General features: G+C 53.1%; 2 protein-coding genes across 13 annotated transcripts in view; both read right to left on the bottom strand.

Moving 5' to 3' along the window:
• Positions 1-9: 9 nt before the first annotated feature.
• USF1 (upstream transcription factor 1) lies at positions 10-6,266 on the bottom strand. Of its 7 annotated transcripts, none has more exons than XM_070076662.1 (12): positions 6,121-6,242; positions 5,386-5,578; positions 4,181-4,273; positions 3,752-3,801; positions 3,481-3,596; positions 3,056-3,157; positions 2,769-2,964; positions 2,437-2,524; positions 1,566-1,624; positions 1,323-1,417; positions 946-1,074; positions 10-771 (listed from the first exon to the last, which is right to left on the bottom strand). In XM_070076662.1, exons 3-12 carry the CDS (start codon positions 4,186-4,188, stop codon positions 682-684), a joined length of 933 nt encoding a protein of 310 aa, XP_069932763.1. In that variant the 5' UTR covers positions 4,189-4,273; positions 5,386-5,578; positions 6,121-6,242; the 3' UTR covers positions 10-681.
• Positions 6,267-7,140: 874 nt separating this feature from the next.
• Positions 7,141-26,320, bottom strand: part of ARHGAP30 (Rho GTPase activating protein 30) — a 19,772-nt gene continuing 592 nt past the window's right edge. The window contains exons 1-12 of one of the 6 annotated variants that reach the window (XM_002715255.5): positions 25,755-26,186; positions 22,400-22,502; positions 17,053-17,197; positions 15,439-15,521; positions 15,183-15,290; positions 14,153-14,280; positions 13,519-13,690; positions 13,336-13,439; positions 13,182-13,259; positions 12,340-12,729; positions 9,645-9,910; positions 7,141-9,552 (exon numbers count right to left, since the gene is read on the bottom strand). In XM_002715255.5, coding sequence (XP_002715301.2) covers positions 7,939-9,552; positions 9,645-9,910; positions 12,340-12,729; positions 13,182-13,259; positions 13,336-13,439; positions 13,519-13,690; positions 14,153-14,280; positions 15,183-15,290; positions 15,439-15,521; positions 17,053-17,197; positions 22,400-22,502; positions 25,755-25,851 — 3,288 coding nt within the window. In that variant the 5' untranslated portion in view covers positions 25,852-26,186 and the 3' untranslated portion in view covers positions 7,141-7,938. Of the gene's footprint in view, positions 9,553-9,644; positions 9,911-12,339; positions 12,730-13,181; positions 13,260-13,335; positions 13,440-13,518; positions 13,691-14,152; positions 14,281-15,182; positions 15,291-15,438; positions 15,522-17,052; positions 17,198-22,399; positions 22,503-25,461; positions 25,674-25,754; positions 26,187-26,320 lie in introns of those variants that run through there. The other 5 variants (XM_070077443.1, XM_070077444.1, XM_070077445.1 and 2 more) reach the window with 5 other exon arrangements.

Here is a 26,320-nt window from a genome sequence, read left to right as displayed (position 1 = left end):
AAAGACAACTGTGGCTCTGAACAATTTTATCTTTAAAAAAAAAAAAAAAAAGGGAAAAAAAAAAAGAAAAGGAAAAAAACCACCCCACGAAGGGGAAGGCCCTAAGTGGGCCTTGCCTGCTGTCCTCCCTGGCTCCAGAGACTTCTGCATAGGCCGTACTGCTTGCTGGCTAGCCTCCTCTGTGGGACAGCAGCCACTGCTGAGCATCCTAACCCCACTTCTTACTTGAGCCTGTTCCTCAGAGCCCCCGGGTACAAAGCTGAACCTCAGCTCCAGGCAAGGGACCAATGGAAGCGCCCGAGCCCCGTGGCAAACCAGAGCTCGCGGTCAGCAGGTCCTCTGCTGGGCACTCTAGGCAAGCGCAGGGCAGGCCCTCCTCCCCCCGGCTCCATGTGTCCAGTCTCCGGCGTGGGGACAGCACATGCATTGTGCAAGAGGAGCACAAGGGCCCGGGGAGCTGGATGGCGAGGGGGTGGGCAAGGCGGTCAGGGCAGGTCCACACTGTGTGTTTCCCACCACTGCGGTCTGCCATGGCGCAGGGCCTCAGTTCAGAGACACGGCTTCTGAACTCCCCCCAGGCCCAGGCCGGGAAGCGGGCAGTGAAGGAAAGGGGCGTGGGATTGGCCTGTTGCTCCTGGGCTAGCTGCAGTTCCCGGGCCCAAAGCCCCCACATCCCCATGGTTAGTTGCTGTCGTTCTTGATGACGACTTCCAATCCGTGGTGCCGCAGCTGAGCCCGCAGCAGCAGGTTCTTGTTTTTAAGATCTTCCACCTGACACAGGAAACAGGTAGTAAGGGGAACGGATTAAACAAAGGGAACACTGCCAGCCCCCCCCCACCCCGAACCCATTCAGAGGGTCCCCTGGTGAGGCCCTCTCCACGGATGATGCCACAAAGAATCTGAAACCAGCTCTGCGGCTGCGAGGGGGACCGGGGGGCGTCGGACCTGCTGTCGAAGCACATCGTTGTCCAGCTGCAGCTGGTCGAGCCCCTGCAGCTCCTCAGACAACCGGTGGTTACTCTGCCGAAGCTCCTGGATGTAATCACAAGCTTTGGACAGGATTCCACCTTTACTCTGCAAGACAAAGCCGACCAAATGAGGTCTAGCCTTGAAGACATCTGGCCTGTCCAAAAGCATGCTCACGCTTCGGACCTCACTGTCCCCTAAGGATGGCACCGTGACACCTCCCAGAGGCACAGGACCCTCGGAGAGAGGGAAGGGAAGACCACTGCCACGCTGTGTCCCTCTCTCCACCATTTCTGGAAACGATACCAGGAGACAGAATTCAGGCGGCCTGCCCACCACCAGGGCCTTGCCATGACCTGGCCAGACTTGGTGCTCTCCATGGAGCAGTCTGGGATGATCTTAGACAGCTGCACAATCCAATTGTTGATCTTGTCTCGGCGGCGGCGCTCCACTGCGGGGCAAAGTGACTCCGTGAAAACTCACCACAGCCTAGGGTGAAAACTACCTAACCTCCCCTCCCCCAGCCCCGCCCGCCAGATGTCCCTGCTGCCCCCACTCCCACACAACCGCTCCCTGCTTCACACTCAGATCCAGCTCACCTTCGTTGTGCTGAGCCCTGCGTTTCTCATCCCGAGTCGTCCGGGGGGCCTCTGACTTCCTGACAACAGAACCCAGGGTGGCCGGAGTAAGGACGAGGACTAAGATGAGGGGCTGGCACTGTGGTGCAGCGGGTGAAGCTGCCGCTGGCAACTTTGGCATATCTTATCAGAGTGCTGGTTTGATGCCAGGCTACTCTGGCTTCCAATCCAGCTTCATGCTAATGTGCTTGGGCAAACACCCCAAGATGTTGTGGGCCACTACCACCCATATGGGAGACCAAGATGGAGTTCCTGGCTCCTGTCTGACCCAGACCTGGCTATTGTGGCTATTTGGGGAATAAACCAGAAAATGGAAGATATCTATTCTTTCTCTCCCTCTCTCGCTCTGCCTTTCAAATAAATAAGTGAATCTTAAAAAAATTTTTTTAAATAAAACTAAGATTAGAGTTTGGGGTAAGGCATTAAACAAGATTCAGCAAGTGTCAAGATGGCTTATGGGGAGGGTGTTGTGGTACAGCAGGTTAAGCTGCCTCTTGGGACACTCACATCCCTTGTCAGGGTACAGGTTCAAGTCCCAGCTACTCTGCTTCTGATCCAGCGTCCTGCTAATGCACCTGGCATCAGAAGGCAACAAATCATGACCCAAGTACTTGGGTGAAGACCCAGATGGAGTTCCAGGCTCCTGGCTTTGGCCTGGCTCAGCCCTGGCTGATGCAGGAATTTGGGGAGTGATGGAAAGTTGATCTCTCTCTCTCCCTCTCTGTGTCACTCTGCTCCCTCTCACTCTTCCTTTCAATACATAAATAAATCTTTCCAAAAAAAAAAAAAAAACCACCACTCCTGGTGATTGAGAAGAAATGGGATCACTCACGGGGAATACGGGTGGGTCCTAGGGGCGATGGAGCGCTGGCTTCCCCCCTGCAACACTTCCTGTGGTGACATCATCACAAAGAACTGACCTGTGAAGACGCAGGATAAACTGTGTCCGGACAAACCTGGCCACATGACCATGCCCTGAGGCCACGACCCTGGGATCCTCCTCTGAAAAGAACAGGCTTCCTCCTGCTAGGAGGGGGGCCAACTCACTGCCTTGCCCGGGGCTAAGGAATCAGGAAGGGTCAAGAGTGAAGGCCCACTGCCCACCAGCCATGTCCCATGGCCTCTCCTAGCCCCTCCAGCCAGCATCCTCACGCGATATCTCACCAGTGCCAGGAGGGGTTGCCTGCCCCAGTAGTGCCTCTGAGCCCTGGGTAGTAACAACAGCAGCTGTACTCCCCGATGTGGTACCTCCTGCCCCATCTCCCACTGCAGTGCTGGGGAAGTAAGTATAGTGCGTCTCAGCAGCTGTCCCCTCTGTGTCAACCGTATCATCACTGGTGAAAGCACCCTGGATCACGGCCTGGAGAGGAGAGCAAGAGGACAGAGTCCAGTTCCCTTCTTCCTCTCACTGCCCGGAGATCTGGTCACCAGCCCAGCCCAGACTGCAGTACCTGGGTCATGGACTGAGTGGCAGGGTAGCCACTGATGGCGCCGGTACCCTCAGTCTGGCCGTCCAGTTGCCCTTCAGACACCTGGATCACCCTGTACATCACCTAAAAGCGAGAGGAAGAGGGCGGGAGAAGAGAGAGGAGTAAATGCTGGGACTCCCAGGGCACTTCGCAAACTTCTCCATGGGGAAGGCCCCAAAATAACACCCTCGACACAGTCAGCCGCTCTCCCTTCCCTCCCTGTCCCAGGGCTTTAGCATACCCCTGGCTCACACCAGGCTCTACCCCAACTCTCATATCAGCCCTCCCACCATAAGAGTCCGTATTTCCCCCTCATCCTCCAAGCCACATCTTCCCAACACATGTTCCAAACCTCCCTCAACCCCAATCCCAAGTAACACCTGCAGCCACCTGGCTCCTCCCCTTACCTGGCCCCCATTCTCAGTTCGGAAGACGTACTTGACGTTGGGGTCAGGGAAGGTGGCAGCTGACTGGATGCTGGCGATAGCCACACTGGTTGGGTCCTCCCCAGTAGCTACTGCACCTGAAGTAGGAGAGCAAAGGAAAGGTCCCTGAGTTAACTGCCTTTCTCCTTCTGTTCCACTTGCACGACACGTGGAAGGAGGAAGGGCGCTCGGGAGGTGGCCCAGTGGAGGGACAGGTGCCATCATGGCTCTCAGTTCCATTTTTAACACTCACCTTCCTGAATCTGCACTGTCCCCTCTTCCGTTTCAGCTGTTTTCTGCTGCCTGTTTGTGGTGAAAGAGCAAAAGAAAGAATAAGGGAAGAAGGGAGTGAGAAGCTACTGGCCCAGTGGCAAAGAACTCCCAAATCCACTGGCATCCATAACAGATGCTGGGTTACGTGAGAATAACAACTAGTACTTACTATGCATGTAGGCTTCAAGCTAAGCATTTAACATGTCCTGTCTTAGTGAACACTAACAGCACTATAAGGCAGGTGGCACTACCTCCATTCTACAAATGGGAAACCAGATCACACAGCTGGTAGGGGACGGAACTGGACCTGACTCCAGGTCTGTCTGCCCGCACAGCCAGTGCTCTCAGCGTCTGACGCTCTCCCAGGCCAACCATCTCTCACCCCAGACCCTACCTCTGCTTTACTCACCCCTTCATCTCTCTGTGAGGGGGCACATCCGAGGAACTGGTCCTTTTTTTGGAGTCTTCGTATCTCCTGATTCACAGGCCTGAATACTAAGTCCTGGTAGAAATCACGGAGTTTGCAGTGAGTGTTGGACTGAACAGCCTCCCTAGACTTGGGATCAAGGCTCCGTGAACACACAGCCAGGAAAAGAACCCAGTCACCTGCACCTGCAAAGGACAACCAGCTTCCCCCATTCCAATGCTGAGGGCCGGTCTGTTGGAAAACGCAACCCTACAAATCGAGCTCCTCACCCCTTCATTATCACCCTGACTCTTGGTGGAGAAGGGGTCATTATACCGGAAGGCTGAGAAACAACACATTTCTCAAAGGATTATTATTAAAGCTATCATGATCTCCCACAACAGCAGCTTCAAGGAAATTAGGGAGGGCCATGTTGAGACCAGCATTACCAAAACACAAGGCCATGGACAGTCATGCTTCTTCCAGGTTCTCAGCTTCCAGCTGCCTCAATCCAGGGAGGGGACACAGGAACCCACCACCACTGGAAAACGGATGCTAACCACAAAGACCTGGCCCTTGGGCTCCACTCTACTGAAAGGGCTCTTATCTGGGCGCAGGGGGTGCCCAGATTGGTATCATCCCTTAGAGAACCTAACATCCAAGTGCACTAGCTTCAAGCCTTCTTTATTATTATTCATTAAGCCTTCCTGTAGAACAACACAGTTGCTAAAACGTTGCCATGACAACTCCAAATCAACTGAGCCTCACTAAGGAGGGAAAGAAAAAAAAAAAAAAAAGCCCAGGCTTAGGCTTCCGAAGAAGAGACAATGGAGGAGGAACCCATCTAGGAGGTGCCTGCCTTAGGACCCTGACATGCAGCCAGACGACAGAAAAAAACAAAGGGCTAAGCGGGCAGATGCCGAAAAGAAACAGCCGGTACAAAGCAGTAAAATAATCCCAACACGAAAGGGGCAAGATTTCTGTAAATTCTGCATCCGTGAGTTTCTCCTGGCCTTTTCTATCCCAGGAAATATCCTCAGCGGAGAAGCCCTGGAGAGCCCGTGGCCAAGGAAAATGGCAACAACAACAACAACAAAAAGGAACTGAAAGCGAAACTGTCCGAAGGAAGTAATGTTGCAAGGAGATCCCAGCCCCGCAGGAGAAGTAGCCCTGGTGTTTTGGGACCACCCAGGTCTCCATCCTCCAACCTGAGTGGGAAAAGTGCCCCTCCGAGGCTCGTCGCGCCGACTGCAGGAGGAAGCAATGAAAGAGAAGGCAGGGAGTAGGAGGCGCCTCTATCGCCCACAGCTGTCAGCCAAGGGCGGTCTCCGAGGACACCCCGCAGCGGGGTCGCGCTACTTCTTCAACCCCGCGCTGGACATCCGGAAGCATTTCCTGAGCCTTCGGGAGATGGGAGACACGGGAACCGGGATAGGATGTTGCGCTGTGCACGCTCAGGCAAACGAGGGCCCAGCGAGACCCCTGGCCGAGTCTGGACACAAAGCGGGGTGGGGGTGGGGGATGCAGCCTGGAAAGAAACCAGGCCTGAGAACAAGGCGTCTCCCCGAAGGCCCACCGAGCAGCAGGCGCTCACCGAGCTGAGCGCCCGCCAGGCGCGCGCCCCGGAGCCCGCGCCGTGACCCGGCCAGCCCAGCCGCGTTCGCCCCGCGCCGCGGCTGCTTCGCAGAGCAGGCAGGGAAGGGGCGCCGGGAGCTCGGGGGCCCGCAGCCGCAGCCCCGCGGCCGGACAGCGCAGGAGGGCGGGGAGCGGGTTTGGCCCACAAAGCGGGATAGCAAATAAAAGAACCAGGCACGGTCCCCTCCCCCAAAACAAAGGCTTCCTCCCCCAAGAGTTTCCCATCCTGAAAAACGGAAACTAAATCAAAGCGGCCCCGCCTTGCCGACCCATCCAGTCTCCACACTGCCGTGTGGCCCTGCACTCACCGGCCCAGGCCGTCTCAGCCGCCGATTTCCCCCCGACCGTGTTCTCCCTCTCCCGACCCGAGTCTCTCCATAGACAGCTGCTCATGCGCACTGCCGGCCCTGGGCCATGTTGGTGAGGGGCGGAAGTGTCTCTCTCGACCCGCCCCGCCCACTTACAGCCCCTGAGCCGCTCCACTTCCGCTCGCTCCATCTTGCTGAGGGCTGGAGGGATGGGAGCGTGGGGACACGCTCGGAGGGGTACTGCTGGCGAATGTCGCTCGAGGCCTGGCCACTTAGGGCGGGAGCGGGAGAAGGGCGGCTAGCGTGTGCTGCCATCTCTGTGCTTGGCAGAGCTTTTTTGATTCCGGGAAAAGGGAATGGGGCGGCAGGCGGGGATCAAGGAGGGCCGCCAGACGGAGGCGCCATCTTTAACAAGGGCTATTTGGGAGGCCATCTTGGATAAGGGCAATTTTTTTAAGGGTTTCCTACAGGAGATGGAGACATCTCAGGGCATAAATAGATAGATCTGAGCATACCTCCTTTCTGTTAGCGTCGCTAGTCACTCACCCGAGGCTTACATTTTGCGAGAGGATTGATTCCCATTCTTCCTAATAGGTTTGGAGTAGGATGGTATAATGGGAAAAATTAAGAAACCAGGCCATTTAAACCTGGTTCTCAAATCCATCTCTTCTACTTATTACCGCTGGGATCTTACAAGCATTTTTACTTAATTGAGCCTTAGTTTCCTCATCCGTAAGATGGAGCCACCTATGTGTACCTACCTTACAGAATTGCTAAGTGGAATTAATACACAAGACTACCCAGCCCGGTTCCTGGCACATAATGAACATTATGTAAATACAAGTTTCTCTTCCCCATTTCCTGACCACCGCTGACCCCAGCTCTAGTTTTTAGCCTAGTCTCCATGACAACTGAGAAACAGCCCTGAACAAAGTAGGGGAAAAAAAAGTTTGGCCAAATATATGAAAATGTGATACCTATCACCCAAGGTTTTAGTCAGAATAATGAGACTCCACACTGTTTATGTGTAAAAATACAACTTTTATTCTGCAATACCAACCCCTTCTAGAGTGAGACCTGTGCCCTCCACCTGTCTGGAGAAGCAGTCCCAAGAACCTGAGTGAGGCCATCCCCATTTTCTGAAACAGGAGGGCATTATTCCAAAGGAAAAAGGAACGGCCAGAGAGATGTGCACAAGACCTTTCCCCTGTAATATACGGAGAGGCAGATGGAGGGGAAGGGAGGGGTCCAGGCCATCTTTCAAACACTGAGGACTTCAAAGAACTTCCTGGACATACTGCTAATATGGAGCTAAGAGGATCGGGAAGTATCCAAGGATGTAGGGATGGACAACTAGTGTGTGTGTGTGTGTGTGTGTGTGTGAGAAAGGGGGGGGCGGAGGGAGAAGCTCTGAGCTGACCCAGTCCTCACCTCTGTCTTGGGCTTCTATAAAGAAGCCTCCGAGGAGAGCAGGAACTTGTCTGGAATTCCCCCTCCATTCTTCGCTTTGAGAAACTTCTTAAATTTTCTGCCTAACGTTATGTTCCCCTTGGCCAATGACGCTACTCCCTGGGAACAGGATCTTGGTGACTTTTTTGGAAAATCTCCTGAGAGATAAGTAAGTGCTCTAAGTCTGAGACGAGCTCAGGTATACCAGCTGAGAAAGTGCCTCCCACAGTCAGAAACAGAAGCTGGAGGACCAAAGTTCCATAGAGTGGGGCACTACAGCTGCTCAGGCTACAGAAGAGACAGCTAGCCAGGGACCCCAAAGATTCCAGACAATTTCCTGGTCCCTTTGGCCCAATGTTCTGGTCCTAATCACAGTCTCTCACCTTTCTCGTGGTTAGCCTGTGTTTCAAATGCATATGACCGGCGCTGGGGGCACATAAGGAGATCGGGGGGCTGGGGATCTTTGAGGGGCAGACTAAGCCGACTCCGGGATCCAGGCCCTTCTGTGCCTTCAGGTGGGTGTTCCAAGCAGCTAAGGGGCCGAGAAGGATGGGCAGGGATCGTGCTACAGAGGGAGGTTCTGGGAATGAGGCTGTAGTCCCCACCCCCAGTACATGTCTGGGTCCGCCGGACTGCCTGAGCCTCAGTCCTCTGGCGGTCCCGGGCCATGGCCACAGCAGCGTCGAAGGAAAGACTGCCCCCATTCCTCCAAGAGGATCGGGACGCTCGGGACCCCCAAGCCCTTTCCCCAGGAGTCCCATCAAGGCGGCCAGGCCTTGGGCATGGGTTTGCAGGGGCTACATGGATCTTGCTGCACATTGCACTGGGCATCTTGGCAAACTGTGGCTTGGGGGGCACCACGGGCACAGAGTGGACCTGTTGGACCTGAAGCAGGGTGGAAGCCAGGCGCATGCCCACACCGCCTGCTGAACCAAGGGAGCAGGCGCACAGAGCATCACCCTCAGAGCTGGGCTGACCATCAGGCTCCAGCTCCTCTGGCTGGGGTGGCTGGGGGGCTACCTGTTCCGTATCAGAAGACTGAGCATTGCCCTCTTTGGCAGCATCAGCCTGCAAGAACTTCATGCCCGACCCCCCAGAGAGGGCCCCCTCTTCTACACGGTCCCCTCCCGCGCTCTGAGCTCCCTCAGCCACTCCACGCCCACTCTCCCGTTCCTTGCTAAGCTCCCTTTCTCCTCCTTTGGCTGCTGTTGCTGAATTTCTGCCATCTTCGCCATCTCCTTGGTCTTCTCTTGTCTCATGGTTTCCATTCCCCTTCTGTCCTTTGACCTCATCCTCTGTGCCTCCATTGACCTCTTGTTTGTGTACAACTTCCCAGTTCTCCTCAGCAGCCAGGTGTTCCTGGGCCCCGTTCTCTGGATACCTTCCAGTGTCTACCTGAGCCGCCTCTCCTCCCTCAGCCTCTTCTCTCTCAACCTCTTTGTCCTGCTCCTTGTCTATATCCTGTTCTCCTGGTTCCTCTGTACTCTTAGTCTCCTCCACGCTTTCAGCCTCCTGATGTCCTTTGGCCTCTGCCTCTTCCCCACTCCCTTCTTCCAGCCTGACCATCCCCTCTCGGCTTTCCGCAGCCTCCTTTCCTTCCTCACCGGCCTTTCCAACTTCCGTCCCAGCCCCTGGACTCCCTTCAGCCTCTTTCCTGATGTCCCATTTGCTTCCAGGCTCAGCTTCCTTGTCTTCCTCAACTTCCAAAGGTGCCTGCTCTTCCTCAGTCAGTCCTGGAGTCTGTCTTCCACACCCTGCTGCCTCGTCCTGCAGGTTCTCTGTGCTCTCCCAGGAGCGGGGATTAGGCCCCAACAGGGGACTTAGATCATCATAGGCACTCAAGAAAACTTCCTCCCCATTTTCTTCCTCTACTTCAGGCCCAGGGCCCACAGAGTCCAAGGAACAGCAGCTGGGAGCCAGAACATACTGCGCTTCATCCAGAGACAGGTCATCCAAGGGTGGCTCCACAGAGAACTCTTCCACCTGTAGGCAAAGCATGGAGGCTCAGGACCACATGGCCTTGTCTACTCTCTGGACTCCTTACCACCCCCAAACCCAGCACAGCTGTTCCTTACCTGAGGCCCAACTCCCAGGAGCTCCTCCAGGTAGCCCATCCCGGAGTCGTCCTCCCCAGGGGAGAAGGCAGCTCCTGCTGCTCCTGCCTTGGCCACCTCCCCATCTTCCACCCCCACCCACTCGGGCTCTGAGCTGCTTGAGTCCTCTAGGAAGGAGAAGGAATCCTGCACCTCCTGGGACAGGGAGTCCTCCAGAACAGGAGCCTCGTCCACTGGGACTGAGTCAGCCAGGGGACCTGGGACCGGACGTGACTCCAACTTCTTATCTGTCAAGAGAGAAATAGACCCAGGAACACAGAGGTCAAGGCCAGCCCTGACCCTTTCTTCCTAGCACTCCCAGAATAGATACTGCACATGGCTGATGCCATCAGAGCATTATCCCTGACTGCTGGCTTATAGTTACTGTTATTGAACCCCTTCCAGAAGCCAAGCCCTGCGCCATACATTATACAATGTATTTACTTAATACAGAATGCAATTACTTACTATTTACAATGTGATTATTTAACGTGCAAAACAAACTAGGGCATTATCCTCATTTTACATAGGAGGAAACTGCAGCTCAGAGATATTAAGCAATTTGCCCAAGATCACACAGCCAATAGGGGCCACTAGGCAAAAAAAAAAAAAAAAAAAAAAAAACCTTAAGATTTATTTGAAAGGCAAAGTTACAGAGAGAGGAAGAGATAGACAGATCTTGCATCAGCTAGTTCATTCTCCCAAATGGTCACGTGGGCAGCAGCTGGGCCTGTCTGAAGCCAGGAGCCAGGAGCTTCTTCCAGGATTCTACTGCATTCCCAGGTGCATTAGCAGGGAGCTGGACTGGAAGTGCAGCAGCCAGGACTTGAACTGGTGCCCATATGAGATGTCAGCACTTTAGGGGGCGGTTTACCTTGCTACACCACAACACTGGCCCCACTAGGGAAAATCTGTACTCACATCTACTCAACTGTACAGCCCATGCACTTTCCTGTGCTGCCTCAGGACTTCTCATCAGGGATACTTTGGCAACTGGGGTCAGAGCAGGATCTGATCCCAGCCCTGCCACTCCCTACCTAAATCAATAGCAAATCACTTACTCTTAAGTCTCAGCTTTCCACCATAGTAACATGAGGATAACAACATTTCTGGATCATAAGATTGTGAGAAAATAAAACTGTTGCCTGCAAAGTGCTTGACAGAGCTCTTGGCACATAATAAATTTTCAATAAATGCTAGCATTTAGGGGCCAGCTTTGTGGCATAGTGGATAAAGTTGTCTCCTGCAGTGCTGGTATCCCATATGGGCACCGGTTCGAGTCCTGGCTGCTCCACTTCCAATCCTGTTCCCCTGCTAATGTCCTGCAAAAGCAGTGGAAGATGGCCAAAGTTCTTGGGCTGCTGACATCCACGTGGGAGACCTAGAAGAAGCTCCTGGCTCCTGGCTTCAGCCTGGCAGTTGTGGCCATCTGGGAAATGAACCAGCAGAGAGAAGATCCATCTCTCTCTGTCTCTCCCTCTCTATAACTCTTTCAGATAAATAAATAAATAAATCTTTTAAAAAAAAAAAATGATAGCATTTAGTGCTAATGTGACAATTATTATTTTCATCATCTATCACATATTCCCACACTTGTACTTAGCAAGCCCTGCTGCATGAGGGGAATTCAAGAAATTGGTGGGAAATGTGCACTTTCTATCTTTCTATTTTTTAAAGATTTATTTATTTACTTGAAAGGCAAAGTTACAGAGAGGCAGAGGCAGAGAGAGAAAGATAGAGAGGTCTTCCTACTTCTGGTTCATTCCCCAGATGGCCACAAAGGCCGGAACTGTGCCAATCTGAAGCCAGGAGCCAGGAACTTCTTCCAGGTCTCCCAGGCAGGTGCAGGGACCCATGGACTTGGGCCAGCTTCCACTGCTTTCCCAGGCCATAGCAGAGAGCTGGATCAGAAGTAGAGCAGCCGGATTTGAACCAATGCCCATGTGGGATGCCAGCGCGGCAGACCAGCGCTTTAACCCACTGCACCACAGTGCAGGCCCTGCATTATCTTTCTTTCCTTTTTTTTTTTTTTTTTTTTTTTTGACAGCAGAGTGGACAGTGAGAGAGAGAGAGACAGAGAGAAAGGTCTTCCTTTGCCGTTGGTTCACCCTCCAATGGCCGCCGTGGCCGGCGCACTGCGGCCGGCGCACCGCACTGAACCGATGGCAGGAGCCAGGTACTTACCCTGGTCTCCCATGGGGTGCAGGGCCCAAGCACTTGGGCCATCCTCCACTGCACTCCACAGCAGAGAGCTGGCCTGGAAGAGGGGCAATCGGGACAGAATCCGGCGCCCCGACCGGGACTAGAACCCGGTGTGCCAGCGCCGCAAGGTGGAGGATTAGCCTAGTGAGCCACAGCGCCGGCCATGCATTGTCTTTCAATTCCATTCTCCACGAGCTTTCTGAAGTTCCCTTGTACGAGTTTGATGCAAACCACACTCTTGGGTACATCAGTGATCTGAAGACTTGTTAATAGCCCTTCTCCATGGTTTTCACATAACTAGAGAATGTTACTAAATCTACTCCAACCCTGTATCCAGGAAGGCAGCTTAAGGTAACCACCCCAGAGCATAAGGCCCGAGGCCTTTGCCTTTCCAACAGTACATCTTCCAGCTTCACAGCTTGAGCCTGGAGCTCTAGTACCCTTGCCCAGTCCTTGGGCATCCCTGGGTCCTCACCTGGGGGCCCAGGGCCAGGGCCTGGGCCAGAGGCAGGGTTTGGCCGAGGTTGCAGGGCCGGACACTCAAGGCCACGGGTGAGCCTGGTCAAGGAGACGTTGGAGATGATGTTGGGGGGCACACTGAGAATAGAGGTGATGTGCAGCGGGAGGTTGACATTGTAGGGGTCTGAGATGTGAACACCAGCACAACGTTCGGCACGGCTACCGCCCACAGCCCGGATGGCTGACCGCCCAGCTCGCGGTGTGCCTGGCTCAGAGTTGGTGCCACCCGGTGCCTCTGCTTCTGTCTCCTGGTCACCCTCTGCTATCTCCATGGAATCATTCTCCAGGTTTTCAGGTAGCAGTGAGCTTGGCTGGGAACTGCTGGATCCCACCAGCCCCTCTGGCTCTGTGGAGGAGAAAGAGGGCTAAGTAGGCAATAGCCTTAACTCCAGGGGCCTATACACATCAGCAAAGCCCTGAAGAACACTTTCTGCTCTCTCAGGCCTGAGTGGCAGCCCCAGCTTCCTTCAAACGCTGCTACAAACACACCACCTGACCAACAGGTCACCCTACCTGTGCATCCCTATGGAGCCCACTTCCTCCCTGCAGATGCGGTCACTGGCTGCCCCTATCATGCACTCACACACCTCTTGTGGTGTCTCTCCAGGTACAAACATTTAACAAACACATTCACAGACTACACGATGCACTCACCACGCCCTGCTTAGCATCTGGCACTATGGCTGCTGTATGATAGGCACTCATTAAATATTTTTGAAATTATTGAACACAGTTGGCCACGCAACTGGTCACACAGTACACACACGTACACGCACAAGAACACACACCTATACTCACCATCGCTGGTCCCAGCTGCAGCACTCAGTGAGTCCATGCTCTTGGCTGGCCTCAGGGTCCCCTTACTGGACTTGTCCTCTGCAAGACAGGGATGTGTAGTGGAGCCAGGGCACTGCACCCCCTCAGCAAAGCTCCCCCATTTCCCTAGACTTACCCCTGTCCTCAGCACCCCGTGGAAATTTACGCTTTGTCTCATGGCCCGAGCGACCAAGATTAAAGATAGACCTCCACTTTCTGACCTTCAAAGACCCTTTCCTCCTGCAGGGGATAGAGAAATAATTGGAGCCTGGAGGCTGGTGGTCAGTGCAGGCAAGGAGAGTATGGGGAGGGGCCTTACTTGTGCTCCGCAATCTCAATGATAGTGTGGTAGGGCCGCATCTGTGGGGGTCCATCCCCAGCCTGCAGGATGCTAGGCAGGTGGTAGGGCAGGGACCTGGGCATGAGGTCCTCAGGGTTACTCGACACTCGGGCACCTGGAAGTGATCTCCAGCCACTGTTCACCTCGTCACCTGGGGAAAGAAAAGGAATTGGCCAGCCAAGAACAGAGCCAAAAGGAGAACTTTGGACGCCCAGCCCTTCTTTTTCCCTCACCAACAACCTGGTTAGGGTTACCCTCCAATGGCCCTGGAGACAGGCCCTCCATTTCCAGCTCCTCAAGATGGTGTTCTTATGGGGAAAGAGGGCCAGAAGATGCTAGGACACTGGCCTGGTGGGCTGGGGCAGGTGTGTATCATCACTAGCCTTGGGAGCCAGGGCAGTGATTTAGAGATCAAACTATGCACTAGGCCGACACCAGAAGTCACCTCTCAAGTCCTGACTGCACCACTGTCTCTCTGGGGTTCCCTCTGTAAGACTGACTTTTCTCATCCGTGAAACAGAACCTGAACTAGTTGATCTTGGAGGACCTCTGTAGTTCCGGCACGCCTCCCCAGCCAGAGAGCAGCGATGTAGTGCGCAGGAAGGGCACTGACCAGAGAGGGAGGCACCCCCAAAGAGCTGGTCCACGTGGGTGAGGATGAACTCCACGACGATGGACTGCACACGCACCTCCATGAAGGCTGCAGTCCCGTTGAAGCCTGAGGCCTCTATGTCTTTGGACCTGTGGAGAGGTGGAGGGATTCTTCCCTCAGTCCCATCACTTCTCCATCAGACTCTCCTCCCAAATCTCTTATACTTTCTCACTTGCATGCTTAACCCCATCTCCACCTCTTAAACCATTGATGCATGATCCAAGTGTCAAATGCCACCTCCTCTCGGAAGCCTTCTTGGACACCCTCCTCAGGATTACTCCGTCTTCATTGGCATAGGAGGATGTTTGTTTATAGTAATGAGTTACAGGACTTCTCATAGTCTGCCTTGTACCACAGTGAGTGAGACACAGGCCTAGACCTCCAACTAACTGCAAGATGTTTGCTCAACAAACAGATGGCAAAGACTTATGTCCCAGTCTCTGTGCTCAGTAACATGGTACAGGAAAAGAAAAAGGTCCTGAAAAGGGCCTCAAGTGGGTGGGCCCCAGTCCTCTCCATGTAAGCCTGAGCCTGCCTTTCTCAATGAGCTTTGTAAGACCCCCCCATGCCATGGCCAGCGCTGTGGCTCACTAGGCTAATCCTCCACCTGTGGCACCAGTACCCCGGTTTCTAGGCCTGGTCGGGGTGCCAGATTCTGTCCTGGTTGCCGCTCTTCCAGTCCAGCTCTCTGCTGTGGCCTGGGAGTGCAGTGGAGGATGGCCCAGGTCCTTGGGCCCTGCACCCGCGTGGGAGACCAGGAGGAAGCACCTGAGTCCTGGCTTTGGATTGGCACAGTGCGCCAACCACAAGTGCGCCGCTACGGCCACTTGAGGGGTGAACCAACGAAATCACTGTCTAACTCTGCCTGTCAAAAAAAAAAAAAAAAAAAAAGACCCCATGCCCTTCTCCAGGGTACCCACTCAGCCACACTCCATCCTGGGACCAGCCTTCCAAAGGCCAGTCTTGCCCAGGGTCCCTGCAGGCTGCTCACCTCAGCAGGTTGGGGGCCCACACGATGGCCAAGTTGCGGGCGTGCATGTTGGTCTGGGCGCTGAACGAGGCCATGTGCACCAAGTGCCGCATGAGGAACTCCAGCGTCCTGCAGAAAGGGGGGAGGAGGCGGTGCTCACACAGGGGACACTCCAGGTGAGTGGCGGGCTGGGACAAGTCCAGGCTCTTGGTGGAGTGAGACTTGGCCGTGCGGGGCAGCCAGGACCCTCAGGTACAGGAAGTACAGCCCCACACACCTGTAGTTTGGGATGGGCAGTTCTCGCAGCACCTCTAGGATCTTGACCAAGCGCTCGGGCTCCAGTTGCACCGCCACCGCCTCCTGATAGGGGAGTAAGGTCCGAGAAGCTGGGGTCAGCAGTCCAGCCAGGACTCTGCTTACACCTCAGCGCTCCAAACCACTCTCAGAAACAACCTGGGCTGCATCCCACACTGCCTGTGCCCAGGCTCTTCCGAGGCACACTGACATGGTGGGAAGAAGTTGGGGCTCGCAGAAAACAGCAGCCGAATCTTGGTTATGCCACCTAGCTGCTTCAGTGGTCTTGGGCAACTCCCTGCCTTAGCATCCCCACTGGTAAGGCTCTGGCACTGGATGCATCAGTGGTCCCACGCTGGGGGTGCCCCAGGGACTGAAGTGTTGTTTCAAAGGGTTCAGGAAGGGATCTATGTGGTGGCACAGTGGGTTAAGCCACCACTTGCTATGCCAGCATCCCAATATGGGATGGCGGTTCAAGACCCAGCAGCTCTGCTTCTGATCCAACTTCCTGCTAATGCTCCTGGGAAGTAAACAAATGATGGTCCAAGTCCTTGGGCTCCTGCCTCCCATGTGGGAGACAAGGATGGAGTTCCTGGCTCCTGGCTGTGGCCTGGCCCAACCCTGGATGTTGCAACCATTTGGAGAGTGAAGCAGTGAATTGAAGCTTTCTCTTTCTCTCTCTCTCTCTCTCTCTCTCTCTCTCTCTCTCTGTGTGTGTATGTGTGTGTGTGTGTGTGTATCTTTCAAATAAATAAACATTTAAAAATATTTTTTAAAAAGTATTGCTCTGGGCCAGCACTGTGATGTGGTAGGTTAAGCCTCCACCTGCAGTGCTGGCTTCCTATATGGGTGCAGGTTTGAGTCCCAGAAGCTCCTCTTCCAATCTGGCTCTCTGCTATGGCCTGGGAAAGCAGTACAGGATGACCCAAATGCTAGGGTTCCTGCACCCATGTGGAAGACCTGGAGGAAGCTCCAGGCTGCTGGCTTCAGATCGGCACAGCTCCTGCCATTGTAACCATTTGGTGAGAGAACTAGCAGATGGAAGACCTCTCTCTCTGTCTCTTCCTCCCTCTGTCTATAACTCTACCTCTTAAATAAGTAAATAAATATATTTTTAAAAAGTATTACTCAATTCATGATAGCATCGTTGGCAGTTGTTTTCTTATTCAAAAGATGTTCTACATCCAATTACAGTTCATGGAAGCGCATCCTTTAAAAAGTTTAGACTTCTAACAGGTGTTCTCATTCTACTAAGCATAGACAAGCTCTAGTGTAGGTGCTTTCTCAGCACCTTCCCAGCCCTGATCACCTGACCCCCCCACCCCCTCACCCCCCCACCCCCGGGCCTGACAACTGCCCTGGGCATAGTCTGCAGGCCTTAGGACACAGTTAAGGCAGAGTGATGAGAAGGGGGACAGGGGAGGGCAAGGGTAGCAGGAACTAGGAGATTTGGAGAGGAGGGGTCTTTTCTCCCAGGAATGCTATACTGTGGTCTCTGTCACTCAGAGTCACCAGGACTCCACTCAGCATGTGACAGCCTGGAATGTCAAAACAGGAGTTGCCACCCCGAGCCCTATCTTCCTGCCTCTCAACTCACAGCAAACTTGTCATAGAGCCGATAGGTGAGCAGGGGATCTGGAAGCTCTCTGAAATAGGCCTTGCACAGGGAGGAGACGCAGTGAATATCCTGGAGGTAAACATCCCGCCGCAGGTCTGGCTTCCGCTCGGTCTCAAACTCCTGCCTGGGGAGAGGCAGAGTGGTCAGAGGGGGTCAGGATCGGGGAGGTGGGGCCGGGGGATGGAGGAGAGAGCTCCAGGGCTCCAGGCAGGGTCGTAGGTCACCGTGTGGGGCTCCGGGCAGGACAATGCCGGGGTGTGTGTGCGTGTGTGTGTGTGTATGTATAAAGTACATATAAAGTATATATATATAAAGTAGCAAGCTTATGGCATTGTTTGTATTTAGATGTGGATATGGGGATAGACACGTGCACAGTAAGTGGACCTGTGCCTGAACAGGGATCTGTCAGGGATATAGCTGTAGGTACAGGAATCAGTAGAAGCAGGGAATGGACCTGACGTGTGCTTCTGGGAATGTGTGAAATGTTTGGGTAAAACTCTTAGAATGAAAGCTGAGTATAAAGCATTGTGACTTTGGATTAGGTAATAGTTTCTTAGATATGACATTAAAAGCACAGCAGTCAAAGGAAAAGCAGACATCAAAATTAAAAATTTTTTGTGTGTCAAAGGCACCATGAAGGAGCCGGCACTGTGGCATAGTAGGTAAAGCTGCCGCCTACAGTGCCAGCAGCCCATATGGGCGCTGGTTCGAGCCCCAGCTACTCCACTTCCAATACAGCTCTCTGCTATGGCCTGAGAAAGCAGTAGAGGATGGCCCAAGCCCTTGGGCCCCTGCACCTGTGTGGGAGACCCAGAAGAAGCTCCTGAATCCTGGCTCCAGATCGGCGCAGCTCCGGCCATTGTGGCCAATTAGGGAGTGAACCATAGGATAGAAGACCTCTCTCTCTATCTCTCTCTCTCTCTCTCTCTGCCTCTCCTCTCTCTGTGTAACTCTGACTTTCAAATAAATAAATAAATCTTTAAAAAAAAAAAAAAAGGCACTATGAAGAAGGGGGAGGAGGGCTGTGCTGTGGCATAGCAACTTAAGCTGCTGCCTGTGGTGCTGGCATCCCATACGGGAGCCGGTTCAATTCCTAGTTGCTCCACTTCTGATCCAGTTCCCTCCTAATACACCTGGGAAAGCAGCAGAAGATGGCTCAAGTCCTTGGGCCCCCAAACCCAGGTGGAAGACCAAGATGAATCTTCTGGCTCCTGGCTTCAGCCTGGCATAGTCTGATGCAGCCATTTGGGGAATACAACAGCAAATAGAAGATCTCTCTCTCTCTCTCTCTCTCTCTCTCTCTGTGTGTGTGTGTGTGTGTGTGTCTGTAACTTTGCCTTCAAATAAATAAATAAATGTGTCAGGTTACAGAGAGGGAGGCAGAGAGAGAGAGAAAGAAAGTCATCCATCTCCTGCTGGTTCACTACCCAAATGGCCGCAATGGCCGAAACTGGGCCAATCTGAAGCCAGGATCCAGGAGACTCCTCCAGGTCTCCCATATGCGTGCAGGAGCCCAAGGACTTGGGCCATCCTCCACTGACCTTCCAGGCCACAGCAGAGTGCTAGATTGGAAGTGGAGCAGCTAGGACTCAAATCAGCGTCCACATGGGATACAGGCACTGCAGACGGTGGCTTCACTCGCTACACCACTGGGCTGGCCCCTCTTTCCTTTCCTTTTATTTTCTTTTCGTTTCTTTTTTTAAAGATTTATTTTATTTGAAAGTCAGAGTTACACAGAGAGAGGAGAGGCAGAGAGAGAGAGAGAGAGAGAGAGAGAGGTCTTCCATCCGATGGTTCACTCCCCAACTGGTCGCAATGGCCAGAGCTGTGCCAATCCGAAGCCAGGAGCCAGGAGCTTCTTCTGGGTCTCCCACGTGGGTGCAGGGGTCAAAGGACCTGGACCATCTTCTACTGCTTTCCCAGGCCATAACAGAGAGCTAGATGGGAAGTAGAGAAGCTGGGTCTCGAACCGGTGCCCATATGGCATTCTGGCACTTCAGGCCAGGGCGTTAACCCACTGCACCACAGTGCCAGCCCTTTCTTTTATTTTTTTTAAAGGACTACTGAGAGTGAGATGAATGTAGAACTAGGCGAGTTGGTTTTTTTTTTTTTTTAAGATTTATTTTATTTATTTGAAAGCAGAGTTACAGAGAGATAGAGAGAGAAAGACAGAGCGAGGTCCTCCATCTACTGGTCCACTCCCCAAATGGCCACAATGGCCAGGGCTGGGCCAGGCCAAAGCCTGAACCAGGAGCTTCCCCCAGGCCTCCCACGTGGGTACAGGGGCCCAAGGACCTGGGCCATCCTCTGCTGCCCTCCCAGGCACACCAGCAGGGAGCTGGACTGGAAGCAGAGCAGCCCCAATAAATAAATCTTAAAAGCAAACAAATGAAAAGGAAAGTGAAAGAGAGTTGGTGTTGATGGCATAGCTGGCAAAACCTCTGCCTGAGACACTGGCATCCCATATGGGCACCATTTCTAGTCCTGGCTGCTCCTCTTCCAATCCAGCTTCCTGCTATTGGCCTGGGAAAAATAGTGGAAGATGGCTCAAGTGTTCTGGCACCGCACCCACATGGGAGACCTGGATGAAGCATCTGGGTTCAGCTTGGCCCCAACCTGACCAACCCTGGCTGTTATGGCCATCTGGGGAGTGAACTAGCAATGGAAAACTTTTGTCTGTCTGTCTCTGTCTCTGTCTCTCTCTTTCTCACTTTTTTTTTTTTTTTTTTTTTTTTTTTTACAGGCAGAGTGGACAGTGAGAGAGAGAGAGACAGAGAAAAAGGTCTTCCTCTGCCGTTGGTTCACCCTCCAATGGCCGCTGCGGCCAGCGCACTGAGCTGATCCAAAGCCAGGAGCCAGGTGCTTCCTCCTGGTCTCCCATGGGGTGCAGGGCCCAAGCACTTGGGACATCCTCCACTGCACTCCTGGGCCACAGCAGAGAGCTGGACAGGAAGAGGAGCAACCGGGACAGAATCCGGCACCCCGACCAGGACTAAAACCCAGTGTGCCGGCGCCGCAGGCAGAGGATTAGCCTATTGAGCCCTGACGCCCTCTGACTTTCAAATAAATAAATAAATCCTCAAAAAGAAAGAAAGGAAAAGAAAAAAAGAAGGAAAGAAAGAGAAAGGGCCGGAGCTGCGGCACAGCAGGTTAAGTCGTTGCCTGCAGCGCCGGCATCCCATGTGGTTTAATTCTTTCTGCTCTGCTTCCAATCCAGCTCCCTGCTAATGTACTTGGGAAAGCAGTGGAAGATGGCGATGGCCCAAGTACTTGGGCCCCTGTGCCCATGTGGGAGATCCAAATGAAGCTCCTGGATCCTGGTTTTGGCCTGGCACAGCCCTAGCCATTGCCACCATTTGGAGAGCGAACCAGCAGAGGGAAGAAACCTCTCTCTCTCTGTCTCTCTCTTTCTCTCTGTAACTCTGCCTTTCAAACAAATAAATAAATCTTTAAAAAAGAAAGGAAGAAAAAAGAAATAAAGAAAGGGTGAAGACAAGGGCTGGCATTGTGACAGAACAGGTGAAGCAGCTGCTTGCAACACCAGCATGGTGGAGTACCAATTCAAGTTCCAGCTACAATGATTCTGATCCAGCTCCCTGCTAATGAGCCTGGGAAAGCAGCAGAAGATATCCCAAGTACTTGGGACCCTATCATCCATGTGGGAGACCCAGATGGAGTTCTGAGCTTCTGGATTTAGCCTGGCTTAGCTCCGGCTATTGCAGCCATTTGGGGAGTGGGCCAGCAGAAGGAAGGTTTCTCTCTCTCTCTCTCCCTCCCTACCTCCCTCCCTCTCTCACTGTCACTCTGCCTTTCAAGTAAATAAATAAATCTTTTTTAAAAATGAGTAAAGGATTTGAATAAATATTTCTCCAAAGAATATAAGCAGATAGCCAATAATCACATGAAAAAATGTTCAACATTAGTTATTAGGGAAATGCAAATATAAATCACAATGAAATATCAGTTTACAGGGGCTGGTACTGTGGCATAGTACATTAAGCCTCTGTCTACAGTGCCAGCATCCCGCATAGGCAATTGTTTTTGTCCCAGCTGCTCTACTACTGATCCAGCTCCCTGCTGATGGCCTGAGAAAGCAGTGGAACATGGTCCCAGTGCTTGGATCCCTGCACCCACTTGGGAAATCTGGAAGAAGTTCCTGGCTCCTGGCTTCAGATTGGCTCAGCTCTGGCCATTGCAGCCATCTAGGGAGTGAACCAGTAGATGGAAGACCTCTCTCTATATCTCTCCCTCACTGTGTCTGTGACTTTGCTTCTCATTTTAAAAAGTATATATTTTTAGAAAGCTTTTATTTAATAAATATAAATTTAATAGGTACCGCTTTTGGAAAAAAATATATTTTTTGAAAAAAGAAATATCAGTTCACAGTCATCAGAATGTCTATAATGATAAAGGTGCAGAGTAACAAGTGTTGATGAGGATGTGGAGAAACTAGAAGTGGAGAACTACAAACATTGCTGGTAGGATGTAAAATGATACAGCTGCTATGGAAAACAGTTTGGCAATTAGAAAGTTCAACGGTTACCATATGACCCAGCAAGTCTACTCTAAGGAATATACTCAAAAGAACTGAAGCTATATGTTCACACAAAAGTTGGTACATGAATGTTGATGGCAGTATTATTCACAATAGCCCAAGTATGGAAACAATCCAAATAGCCATCACCTGATGAATGGATAAACAAAACATGACAAAGCTCTGCAGTGGAATATTAATTCAGCCATAGGAAGGAACAAAGTCTGGGACATGCTACAACATGAACAAACTGTGAAAACATTCAAGGTGAAAAGGGGCAGTAACACAAAGTCATGCATTTTATGGTTCTGTTTATATGAAATATCCTGGACAGGCAAATTCACAGACAGAAAGTGGATCAGCAGTTTCTGGGCGTTGGGGGAGAGGAAGTATGGAGTGACTATTAATGGACAGGGGGCTCCTTTTTTGGGATGATGAAATGTTCTGGAATTAGATAGTGATGATAATTGTACAACCTTATGAATCTATTAAAAATCACTTAGTTGTACATTTTTAAACGGTGAATTTCGTGGTATATTAATTGTATCTAAATATTTTTTTAAATGATGCATACAGGTGCAGGTGGAGGGTGTGTGTGTGATGGGGGAGTAGAGCCCATGGTCTCTTCCTTTCTCAAGGAGGCTTTAGAGCTCCTCTCAAGACAGTCCCAGGCATCTACCCTTGCTCCTTCCAGTTCCCCTCATCCCCCTCTGCTCTCCCCAGCACCTCTCCCCATGATCCTCTGCACCCCGTTCTACTGGCCACAGAGCCCTCTTGCTTTGTCTGACTCACCGGAGCTTCTGGATGTTGGAGGAGACCCCCGAGAGACGGTAGATGCCATCTACCACTCCATACTCCTCCACAAACTCTGCACAGCTCCTCAGCACCTGGGGCACTGGGGACACAGGACAGAGGAAGAGAAGTCAGGTCTGGGAGGTCAGACTGTAGAGGATCTGAGAAGCAGAAGCATCAGGGAATGGGGAGCTGGGCAAAGCTCACTGCATACACACTCGTCAGAAAGATGCTTGCAGGTCACCAACTCCAACCTGCCAATTCCTCTACAATTCCTCCATCCTTTGGGTCCTGGAGCCTTGGCAAAAACTCTTCCAGTGGGAGAGGGGGGTTGGGAATAATTGTCTCTCCAGACGAGTTGCTCATTGCTTTGTTAGAAAGGTTTGTCTTCAGCGACAGGCATTTGGCCTACAGTTAAGATGCCCCCATCCCATGTCCAAGTGCGTGGGTCTAAGTTCTAGCTCTGCTCTGCTCCCGGCTCCAGTTTCCTGCTAATGTGCACTCTAGGAGGCAACAGGTAGTTGGGTCCCTGCCACCTACATGGGAGACCTGGATGGAGTTTCCAGCTCCCAGCTTTGGCCTGGCCCAGACCCAACCGTTGCAGGTACTTAGGGAGTGAAGTAGGGATGAGAACTCTCTCCCTCTCTCTATCTCTATCTCTCTTCCTCTCTCTCTCTTTCTGCATTTTGAATAAAAATTGAAAAAAACTTATTCCTTTGCTTTAAAAAAACCCTATAAAATGAAGGAAATAATTTTTAAAAATTCATCACTCACTATCATTCAGTCTTTCAACTGTTCTCTTATGGCCTGGTTTCCATTTGCTCTCCTGCACACCATAGCCAATAGCTGGGTGAGAAAAGGGAGGCATCTAGGGTGCAAAATTTAAGGAAGTGTTCACTCTCGGAGCCGTGCAAGTGCCAACAGTGCACTCCTTAAGAATGAGGCACCTGGGGCACTTGCACGCCTTGAAAGTTGGTGCTTCCTAAATTGTGCACACTATTCCCTTCTCTTGCCTCACTCTAGCCCCAGTCTCAACGTTCACTGTCCATCCCTTAGGACCTGTTCTTGCTTGCCAGAATCTGCCTGACCTCCATTGCCAGCATTGGATGCAGAAAGGGGCAGGTCCTCCTGGTTTGAGTTTCTGCTCTGTTCTTGCATACTTAATGCTATACCAACTCATTCAGTCACCACCTTATTTTGGTGACTCATAAATAGTCTGCCATCACCTAAATCCCCAGGTCCTTATCACATGAACAGTGACCAAAATAGGTCTTCTCCATCCTGTCCTTCTTGGCGGATTTTAGACTCTCAGAGAAGACTGTTAAACAGGGCACTCAAGAGCCTTCAGGAGTCGGTGCCATAGAGGAAATGGGCCCAGGAGATGGAAGGAGAGAGGAGTGTCAGAGGCGGGGCAGTAGGGGAAACAGAGATGAGGGAGACAAGATAAGAGAGTCATGGTTGGGCTGATGGAGGCAAAGGACTGGGCTGGGATCAGTGGTGAGAACCCGAAGCTCAGGGACCTGGAGAACCGGAATCTGGAGCAAGATAGCAGCAAAGAAATGAAGATTAGGGAAAGGAAGAAGTTGGTGCATGGAGGGTTGGAGAAGGAAGAGACTTGTTAGGGGGGCAAAGACCTGGGATAGAGGCCTGAGAGAGGGCAAGGTTGTGAGGATGGGGGAACCAAGAAGATTAGGGGGATAAGTTAACATGGAGTAGATCTCTCTGGCTTGGGCTTTCATTTTCTTGCTAGAAAGCCATCATCTGCCCTTCACTGTCTCTTCCTCCCCACTTCTCTGTAATAGGAGATGGGGGTGGGGAGAGGACACCACCGCTGCTCCAGGGTCCAAGATCACTCAACCTTGGACCCAGGTGAGGTTCTAATGGGGACAAGGGGGGTCCTGTGCCACTCTGGGGATCCCCAAGGTCTATCCCTCTGGGGAGCACACACCTCACCCACTGGGAAGGCAGGCAGAGGCCAGGAGGGCTGCCAGAACAGGGTCTGGGCCAGCTGTGGCTTGGACCTTTCAAGTTAGGATTAGTGGTGGGCCACAAGAAGCTCATCACCGTAATTAAACCTTGGGGTCCTTGGCCGAGGGTGATCCCGCCCAGGAGCAGTCCGCTGTAAAAGAGCAAAGCCTACACTGACAGCTGGGCTGTGTCCACTCTGCCCAGGGAGAAGAGGAAGGCGCAGAGCCTGCTTCGGGCCGTTGAGTACTCCGCCTTGGGGCCCAGGGCTTTCCCTCAACTGAAGCTGGCAGAGATGGGGGCCTTCTGGCGGGGCAGGGGAGGAGAAAAGGGGAAGGAGGTGTCTGGGGACGCAGGGGCAGGGCTAAGAGCAGGAAATGAGCTGGGAACCACCATCACCCTCCCTCTACTGCAGCACCACAGCGCAGAGCAGAGGAGGGGACAAAGAGGAAATGACAGATTGGGGTAGGGTGCGGCAGTGCTCTTGTCTGGGAGGAGCTCCAAGGGCCAAAAAACAAGGCAAGCTGGGCAGCCAGCACGCCTGGATTCAATTTCAAACCCAACCGAGAGACAGTTTTGAGTGACTGCCCCACGCCAGACCCAGCGGCCATGAGCCCCGTGTCCTTGGTCCTGCTGGCTTCCAAGCCCCCTCCAAGGCAACTCAGCGAGGAAGCTTGGCCAGCACACAGCAGTTCCCTTACCGCGCTGCCTTTGCACCCCCAACCACCCAGCTTCCAAGCAGGCCTCAGGCCGTCTCCTTCACTTGGCCAGGGTCCGAATTTCAGCAGCTTGTCCCCTTGCCCTCCCCAGTGAAGTTCTCCCTCCTTGGCACTGGGATAAGAGGAGACTCAGAGAGGCAGTGGGGAGGAGGCTGTCCCACCGCACACGCCACCGGGGCCCAGCGAGACTGCAGAGGGGTCTGTCCCTGGGTGCTCTCCTCCAGCTGGGAAGCCCCTTTCTCCCTGGAGCCCCGGAGCCCTGGAGCCAGGATCCCAGAGACTTTCTCCTGCCTCCTTCATTCAGACACAAGGACCACCCATTGCCCCTTCAACCACTCCTCTCATCACCTCTCCTGTCCCTAGTGGCCACCTCCTCACCTCTCCTTTGTCCGCTCCTCCTTGGAGTTCCAATTTCTCCATCCTCTCTCTTCACCGCTCCCTTGGTCAGCCACCCCAGCCTCAGAGAGTTACCCAAGGGAGACACCCTGCCTTCTTCGCTGAGCCACGTTTCCGGTCTCGCCAGCTCAGAGGTCTCTGGGGCGGTGACCCCAGGCCATCGCCCCTTCCCCAGAAGCACCCAGAAGCTGCTTCCGCCCCTCAGACCAGATCCGCCTGGAGAAGCTCCGTGCCTCCCCACCCACCCAGCAGCAGCTCTGAGTTGGCCTCCTTACCCTCCTGGCTTGAGTGCTGCAGGTGCTCCTGCAAATCACACCCAAACACTCGCTCCTTCGAACTGCCCTTCTTCTTTCCTTTCTGCCGAGACTTCATGGCAGGAGCCCCAGGGCTCTGGCCCAGCCACGTCTGTCCCCCAAGACCTTTGCCCTATCAGTCCCCCATGAGCTCTCAGCCAGCCACTGGGCTTGGCCCAGCCCCAGGGGGGCAGGGCTCCCAACTTGGGGGTGGAGGGTGGCCTGGGCAACAAGGCAGCGGCTCCTGCCTCTGGGGCCCCAGCCACGCGGAAGTGGCTGGGGAAGGGGAAGCTGCCAGGACCCTGGCAAGAAGCTGTGTCTCGTGGCCCAGCCTGGCACTCGCCCTTCTTGCCCCACTCTGCTCTGCGGGAGCAGGAAGCTGTGCAGCGCCTCAAACCCGCTTCCTGTTAGAGCATCTTTGCAACCACAGGGCCATGGGTGGGCGGGTGCGGGGGGGGGGGGTAGCTGACATTCACATCCTCACTCATGGCTGCGTCTTCCCTCATTGGTCAAGGGGAGATGATGTCAGAGCCCTGGGGTGGGGTGAT

The sequence above is a fragment of the Oryctolagus cuniculus genome, chromosome 7 (genome assembly GCF_964237555.1).
Source record: "Oryctolagus cuniculus chromosome 7, mOryCun1.1, whole genome shotgun sequence".
Lineage (NCBI taxonomy): Eukaryota > Metazoa > Chordata > Mammalia > Lagomorpha > Leporidae > Oryctolagus > Oryctolagus cuniculus.
This window is presented reverse-complemented; position numbering and strand designations above follow the sequence as displayed.

Coding starts and splice junctions, on each gene's coding strand:
- USF1 (XM_008263975.4), bottom strand. Junction 3,158..3,480: donor GAACTGAGAATGGGGGCCAG/GTAAGGGGAGGA, acceptor TCTCGCTTTTAG/GTGATGTACAGGGTGATCCA. Junction 772..945: donor ACGATGTGCTTCGACAGCAG/GTCCGACGCCCC, acceptor TTCCTGTGTCAG/GTGGAAGATCTTAAAAACAA.